The sequence below is a fragment of the Petaurus breviceps genome, unplaced genomic scaffold, assembly GCF_028583685.1.
Source record: "Petaurus breviceps papuanus isolate PSGF00001 unplaced genomic scaffold, PetGlider_PUasm1.0 229, whole genome shotgun sequence".
Lineage (NCBI taxonomy): Eukaryota > Metazoa > Chordata > Mammalia > Diprotodontia > Petauridae > Petaurus > Petaurus breviceps.
This window is the reverse complement of record NW_027185903.1, coordinates 2,992,239-3,000,956: the sequence shown is the minus strand read 5'-3', so window position 1 is coordinate 3,000,956 and position 8,718 is coordinate 2,992,239. Positions and strand designations below refer to the sequence as shown.

At 37.9% G+C, this 8,718-nt stretch overlaps 1 protein-coding gene across 1 annotated transcript in view; it reads left to right on the top strand.

Annotated features, from left to right (window-relative positions):
- The window catches only part of DNAH3 (dynein axonemal heavy chain 3), a 184,783-nt gene that overhangs the window by 9,144 nt on the left and 166,921 nt on the right, over positions 1 to 8,718 (top strand). Inside the window, exons 4-7 of the mRNA XM_069096531.1 lie at positions 982 to 1,048; positions 3,647 to 3,827; positions 4,329 to 4,518; positions 7,888 to 8,083. Coding sequence (XP_068952632.1) covers positions 982 to 1,048; positions 3,647 to 3,827; positions 4,329 to 4,518; positions 7,888 to 8,083 — 634 coding nt within the window. The remainder of the gene's footprint in view (positions 1 to 981; positions 1,049 to 3,646; positions 3,828 to 4,328; positions 4,519 to 7,887; positions 8,084 to 8,718) is intronic.

Sequence of the window (8,718 nt, the reverse complement as noted above, 5' to 3'; positions counted from 1 at the left end):
CCCCCCCTCCCCCCCAGTGAAACGCACGCCGTGCTCCGAGCTGCATCCAATCAGAGCTGCAGCAGTGAGCGCGTCATCCTGTTCTTCCCCAGTGATTTTCTTGCTGGTGCCATTGAGAGCAGTGCCTCAGAGGAGAGCTGAGGCAGGACAACATAAGCCCTCCCCTGAAAATAAGCCCTCTGGTGTTTTTCTTTCCAAAAAAATTAATAAAACAGTGTCTTATTATCGGGGAAACACGGTAGCACTAGGTTAAGTGGATTATCCAGGTTTACTCAGTAGGTATCAGGGGATAGGTATGATAACTGTCATCTCATTGGTAAAGGGAATTCTAGGGTTGAGGGACTTTCTCTATCATCTTAGGCCATTACCTTATCCACAACTTAAGAGTTGCCTCTATCCAAGACAATTCCAAAGGACTCATGATGAAAAATGTCATCCACCTCCAGAGAAAGAACTGATGGTATTTGAATACAGACTGAAGCATATTATTTTTCACTTTCTTTTTTTCTGGTTTGAGTTTTCTTCCACAAAATGACTCATATGGAAATATGCTTTACATGATTGCACATGTATAACCTATATCAAAGTGCTTACTGTCTCAGGAAGGGAGGAGGGGAGAGAGGGAAGGATAGAATTTGGAATTCAAAACTTAAAAAAACGAATCTTAAAATAGTTTTACATTTAATTGGGGGGGATATAAAGTATTATTTTTAAAAAGACATACCATTAAAAAAAAGTTGCCTTGAGCACTGAGAAGCTAATTAACTTGCTAAGGTCCCAGTTACTATGTATCAAAGATGGAACTGACACCCAGGCCTTTCTGACTCCCAGGACAGCTCTTTATTCACTCAGTCATACTGTATCTCCTAATTCCTAGACTTAGCATTGTTCGTGGGTCTGAAAATTCAGAAGAGAGAGAGGAAGTGATATGGCCCTAAGTCACTTCATTGTTATCATTGCCTTTGTCATTTCTACTTTCAGCTTCAAGAGATGGGCCCATTGCAAAGAGAGTCAAGTTTTCACCCAGAAGCAAAACTGATCATTTCAGGTAATCTACCACATTGGGTATTCCAGATTGGGACAGGACTGATCTCAGACTCAATTGTAAAATAGGTGAAATTTACCTTCCTACCTCACCTTTTAGGAGGTCTCTTTCTCTTTCATCAGCCTCATAATAGCCATCATTATAGATATAGGTGATATAGTTAGAGATGTAGATACAGATTTGACTGGATTTCATTGTGATTTCATTGGTATAGGGAATTCTCAATGAGGAAACTTGCTCTACTGTGCATCTTGGCATCCTCTCTGCAATTTATAGTCTTAGAGATTTTCCTAGCTACTAAGAAGCTAAAGTGACTTTTCCCCAGGATCCCACAGCTAATATCTATCAGAGAAAGGACTTGATTTCAGGTCTTTCAGACTCAGAAGATAACTGTCCACTAAACCATATCACCTCCGTAGCGATAATGCACAGTAGGATTTGGGAGGTAATGGGCAAAGCGATAGATTTAGAGTCAGAAGAGGCTGGAGTTTGAATCCTGCCTCTGATACTTCCCAAACTAGTGGATTTTATTCCCCAGGGGTGTGAACACTCTCTGAACCCCAGTTTTCCCAACTGTAACATGATAATATTACTCATGCTCTATACTTCATAGGGTTGTGAGTACAACACTTTGAAAATATTAAAAAGTACAATAAATATGAACTATTCTCTGCATATGACATAATCTTACCAGTGTTTCAAAGTAGAGGTTCTCAAACTTTTTGGTCTCAGAAGCTTTTGACAATCTCAAAAAATTTTGAGGACACTCCCCCCAAAAGAACCTTTATTCATGTAGGTCATATCTCTGAATATTTACTCTATTAGAAATTAAAACAGTATTATTAAGAAAATGATAATGACCTATCAGATCCACTGAGAGGATATAGGGACTCCCCAAACCAGAGTTTGATAACTGCTATTTTAAGTTATTGAAATAAGTATAACCCACCCTCTCCTAGCCTCAAATATCTAACACTTTGTGTGCTTCCAATTTTTCATTTTGTCATTTTGATAGTAGGAACTGACATAGTCATGCACATTAAGGCATATAAATGACTAACAAATGCCTTAATGTGTTACCTTTCCTACAATTATTTGCATTGTTTTATCAGAGAATAACACCAGAGAAATACCTTGATAGTAGGATTTTAGTCCTCACTGACAGACAGGAAGAGAAAATTGGGGGGGGGGGCGGAGAGTGAGTGCAGGAGGAACAAAGCCTCAAATCATGCTGGTGGCTACTTATTCCTCCTGGCCGTAAGGTTAACCCTGACCAGGGTCCCTGGGTTTCAGATACTAGGCCATCTAGAAACCAGAGATGAAATTCCCCTTACAGTGTCCACTCAAAAAATTTATTTCCTTTTTCTATTTTTCTAGTAAGGCATCAGAATTCTCAGAGAGAGAGAATGAGGCACCCTTTCCAGGCAGGTAATTACTATTCTGTTATTTCCCAAGTGGTGCAGCAAATGAGTTTCTTGAACTACAGTGTGAAAGGATATAGATTACGGTAGATGTAATGAATGACTTTCTCATGGTTTCAGCATCATTATACTTACCCAAGACTGGCCTGATGTGGTCTCGTGTATGCTGCATGTATTTCCCTTCATGTAGGAAGATAATGGTAGCCACCCAAAGTACACTCTTAATTATTTTCTAGTAGTAGAGATTGATTTGTACTGACTCATCTACACTCTCTCACACAGTTCTCCTTATGATCCACTACATTACATACATTTGAGAGATAGATAGCTAGAATTAGGAGTTGTTGTCTATTGACAAGGGTTAATGGGAAGTGAGGTAGCTTAGTTTTATGACCTTAGTCTTATTGGCACATGCACTATACAAATGAGCTAACAACAAGCCATTGACATGGATACCCAGTAGACATTCAATAATCTATCATACAGGAATATCCAACATAGGAAATACATGTGGACAGAAATATTCTGTTAGGAGGTATAGAACAGAGGTGGCCTGTATAGCAATTTGCACAGAATTATGCTAGTCAGTCTGCAGAAGGTAAGATGTGATAATATAATATCTTGGTGTAAAAACAGATCACTTATGATGGATTATTATTGTACTATAAGAAATGATGAGCAGGAGGCTCTCAGAAAAACCTGGAAAGACTTGCATGAGCTGATGCAAAGTGAAATGCACTGTGTACAAAGGAACAGTAATATTGTAAGATGATCAGCTGTGAATGACTTAGCTATTCTCAGCAATGTGATGATCCAACACAACTGTGAAGGACTTAGGATGAAAAATGCTATCCATCCCCAGACAAAGAACTGATGGTATCTGAATACAGATTGAAGCATACTTTTTTACTTTCTTTATTTTTTTGAGTTTTTTCTATGTTTTCTTTCACAACATGACTATTATTGACATGTTTTGCATGACTACATATGTATAACCTAAATCAAATTACTTACCTTCTCAATAGGGGGTGAAGGTGGGGAGGGAGGAAGGGAAAGAATTTGAAACTCAAAGATTTAAAAACAAATATTAAAAATTGTTTTTACATGTAACTGGGGAAAAATAAAATATTCAATTAAAAAAAACAAAATAGATCAATAAGAGAGGATGTTTTTATTTCAGAGGCATGCTACCCATTAAGACTTTGACTTCTGTTTGCTCAAATTCGATGGTCTCAGGAATGGATATTTCTGATTTACCTGGGAGTCGGCCAATGAGTCCAGAAGAACAACTTGATGTGATGATCCAAGAAGAAAAGGAAATAGCAAAAAAAGAATCTGAGCCCTCAAAGTTAGACTTGGAGGTGGGCTTCATTTTGTTCCCTTTTCTTCATTGATTATTATTTCCCATTGTCCAAGAAGTGCTTCTTTGTATCCAACCAAAAGCTTCTTTGCTTTTGTTTAAGACCCTTTGCTCTTAGTTGGTACTCTGCAGACAAGGAGAATGGCTGGTCAGCCTCTATCAAATCATTAAGAATTAACTACTCTCTTGACACTTAACTAGGGCAGCTTGGTGGCGCCATAGGACTGTGCCTGGAGTTGGAAAACTCATTTTGCTGATTTCAAATCTGGTGTCAGACACTTACAAGCTGTGTGACCCTGGGGAAGGAAAAGAGAGTTCTAAAAGGGGAATGCAGTTAAAATCAACAGAGTCCCAAGTCTAAGGGCAAATATCCCTAGAAAGATCATCAGTGGTTTCAGTTAAGTCATGCAGAACAGTTTCAACAAATCCATTCAATCACTCGTTTCCTTTTTAAAGTTATTTTTGTTGTCGCTGTTTGGCTTTGTTGTTTTGTTTTTGGTAGAGATATTATTATTACGTGACTCATGGAATTCGGAAAGACATGATTGCCCAGCAGGATGAGGATATCCTTGAACGAATTCTAAAACTTATTCCTTCGCATTTGATAAAGAATCCCAACCTGGAGACCTTATTAAGAAATCTTGTGGAGGAGAATGATCAAGACTACTACCACAGTCTCATGAAGGATATTGGTAAATTATACAACAAATAAGATCATGGCTTAGTATATTAAATAGGAAGGAAGTGAGCATTTATTAAGTCCTTACAATGTGCCAGGCACTGTGCTAAATGCTTGACAAATATAATCGCATTTGATTCTAACAACCCCTTCTAGATAGATGTTATTATTATTATTATTTTGCTTTTTGGAAGGGGGAGGTCAGAGCAGTTGGGGTTAAGTGACTTGCCCAAGGTCACACAGCTAGTAAGTGTTAAGTGTCTGAGGCCAGATTTGAACTCAGGTCCTCCTGACTCCAGGGCCAGTGCTCTATTCACTGTGCCACATAGCTGCTCTGATAGATGTTATTGTTATCACCATTTTACAGTTGAGATATCTGAGGCAATCAGAGGTAAAGTGACTTGCCCAGGGTCACACAAATAGAAAGTATCTGAGGTTGGATTTGAACTCATGTCTTCTTGACTTTAGGCCCAGTGCTCTATCCACTGAGCCATCTAGATATCTCTAGATCAGGGTGGGAAACTTGCAACCTTGAGGCTACATGTGGCCTTCTAGATCCTTAACTGTGGCCTTTTAACTGAATCCAAATTTTATAGAACAAAACCTTTTATTAAAATCTAGGTCCAAATGCTAGATTTGCCATCTTTGTGATTTTACTGAAGTCACTAGGCTGCAGTTTCCTCATTTGTAGAACAAAAAAATTGGATCAGGAAACTACTGTAGCAAAGCATTTGATAAAATCTCTCATGTGTTTTTGTGTAAATGATGGAGAGGAATGGACTGGAGTAATGATCCTCTAAGTTTTTGATCTCAGGAACCCTAGATATGCTTAAAAATGATCACGGGCCCTTTGACACTCTTTAAAATCATTGAGGACTCCAAGGAACTTTTTTTTATATGGGTTATAACTATTGATATTTATTTACCATATTAGAACTGTATTTGTTAATTTATTTTTTAAAAATAATAAACCCATTATAACACAAGTATCATAGGGGGGGGGAGAACACTACATTTTCCAAGAGAAAAAAAATTAGTGAGAAGAATGGCACTATTTTTTTTACATATTTTGGCAAATCTCTTCAAAGTCTGGCTTAAAAGAAGGCAGCTAGGTGCTAATATCCACTGCTGCATTCATTCTCTTTGTATGTGTTATTTTGATTGAAGTATAAGAAAAAAATTCAGCCTCATGCACCTATGTAGTTGGAAAGGAGAGGATTATTAATGGGCAAATAATGACTTACTATTATTATGAAAATAGTTTTAACTTCAAGATCCTCCTGAAAGGGTCTCACAGAATCCAGTCATCTGCAAATCATACTGAGAACCCCTGGGCTAGAAGACAGTATGATTAAGTGAATTCAGAGCTGAGCTCCAAGAGTAGTCATTGATGTCTCAATGACAACTTGAAGGGAAGCCTCCAATGAAGCACCACAAAGGATCTATGCTTGGTCCTATGCAGTTTAATATTGTTATATTTAATACTTTATGCCTCAGATGAGGCATAGAAGATATATTTAACAAATTAACAGATGTTAAAAATCTGGAAAAGATAGCTAACACATTAAAGAATCAAGATTCAAAAAAGTCTTGATAAGATAGAACAGTGGACTCCAAAATGGAGACAAAAATTACCTCCAGGCTGTGACCTGACTCCAAGGAGGGGGTGATTAACTTAGAGAGTGAGATCACAGGCTGCATCCCACCCTTCCCATTCTAGGCAATCTTGAAGCTTGTCTCCAACACTACCAGAATACTGGGATTCTGTTTCTTCCCTTTGCCTCCACCCCCCTTGTGTAAGCTCCCAACCTCTCTGATTCTGACCTAGAGCACTTATAACCTAAACACTACCCACGTACCAAGCACCCTGAGTTTTCCATTTCATCTGGGGACTTAAGACATTTCCTCTCAGAGAATGGCCTCTATAGCCCATGCCTAGAGCACTTTTCCATCTCACCTTAACTTCTCTCCATACTCAGCTCAAGTATGACCTTCTACATGAGACTTTCCTCATTCCCCAGTTGTTAGAAATCTCCTTCTATCAAAATTACTTTTTATCTACTTATCTGTGTATCTGCTGCTTCTACTGAGTAGACTATAAACCTCCTGAGAGCAGGGACTGATTTTCTTTCATTCTTTTGTGTTGCTGGTGTCTAGGCACAATACTTAGCACCTAAAAGGCATTTAATAAATGCTTGTCAACTTGAACTGAAGAGTATAGTTTATTAAGAAATGAACAAATATATAGATTCCAGATTTGGAGCTGGAAAGGAATTAAAGGCCATGTAGTCCGGCATCCTGATTTTTTTAGATGAGGAAACTATGGCTCTGAAACATAAAATGACCTGCCCAAGGTCACAAAGGTAACAAGAGACGAGAGGTTGGATTTGATCACAGAGGTAGGATTTGATCACAGGTTATCTGACTCTAGAGCAGCAGTTCTTAATATCCTTTTGTGTCATGGACACCTTTGGCAATCTAGTGAAGTCTATGAATCCCTTCTCAAAATAATGTTTTTAAATAAACTAAAATACATAGGATTACAGAGGAAGCCAATTACACAGGGTGAATAAGCAAGTAAACAGACATTTATATCAAGCCTACTAAGGTTATGCTTTTACCAAATATTATCTCATTTAATCCTCCAATGACTTTTTGAGGTAAGCATTATTATTATGCCCATTATAGCTTAAACTATAAAATATAGGTTGTTCCAAAAGTTTCAGTACAGTTTTAAGCTTGGGGACATCTTGCATTAAAATCGTTATCAAGAGATACATACATACATATATATATATATATATATATATTTTTTTTTTAAGTTCATGGAACCTAGATTTAGAAGCCCCACTCTAGAGTTCAGTGTCTTTCCATTCTACCATATTATTTCATGTAAACTCCCCCTACCCTTCAATGTAGGTAAAATAGTAGTCATCCAGCTTATTTCATGCAAAATTTTACTCCCCTTATAACATATTCATCTAATCGATTTAAAGGGTTCTCTAGTCAATCAATAGATTTTTTTTTATCCCAATAGATATTTTATTCATCCCCAATATATTTCATCCCCCTATATTTAAGATACTGTTTTCTAGGTTCTATAATATTGTTCAGTCTTAGGTTCACTCTACTCTAAGCCCTAAAGATCTGCTCCTGTTTCTTCTGAGCTCCCTCTGGAAAGGAAAAAAAGAAGATACCCAGGATGAATGTTTCAGCTTAGTCAATGCCAGGGGATATAAGTCAATAAACCAATTATGGAGGAAGAAAAGGAAGGAATGTTTTACCAGCAAAGAGGGCAACCAATAAGAATTTCTTGTTGAAGATAGCGATGTGGAGGACTGGGGCATTTCTGACAGTATTGTATTTGTTCTCTTGGTTATAGTTGATTATATCCTGATGGATCCACTGGAGAAAGAAAGACTCTTTATTTCTAGCATCCCCCGTGTGTTTCCTCAAAGAATAATTCGAGCACCAGTGCCGTGGTATAAAGAATATAAGGCTGCAAAGATGTGGAATGAAGAGCATCTGTTTATAGTAAATCCCATGATGCTGATCCTAAACGAGTTGTGGTTTTCAGAGTAAGACACCCATTCATTTTCTACTTACTAAGTGTCTACCATGTGCTAAACACAAGAAGTAGTGATGGGAGTGAGATTATAAGGAGTTTAGGAAGGAATGGGCAGGGAGTGAAGCGGAAGCAGCAAGTACAAATAATATTTGATATCATCTTCACAACTGACATGAGATTGGTTTAGGGGACTGTATCATTACAGATCACCTCTTGCTCTACAATTTCTAATCTTGGAGATCTTCCTGGGGCACTAAGGGATTAAGAGATTTATCAAGCGTAACACAATATGTAGGAAGGGACAGACAGGACTTGAGCCCAGATTTTCCTGACTCCCAGGTGGTCTTTCCATTATACTGTGGCATGCGACATTTATTAACACCTTAAAGTTTTCAAATCCATTTACATTTGTACCTTACAAGGGAAGTGAGGCAAGTCTTGTTATCTCCATTTTATAGATGAGGAGCATGAGGTTCAGAAAGGGAAAGAAATAGGATCACAGCTTGAGGGAGCAATAGAGTAATCAAAGGTTGAGAGTGGAAGACCTTTGCATTGTTTGAAGGCAAAGAAGAAAGATCCATTGAGAGGATAGAGGTTGAAAAGAGAGCAAATATGATCATTATGATGATAGTAAGCACTTTGCAA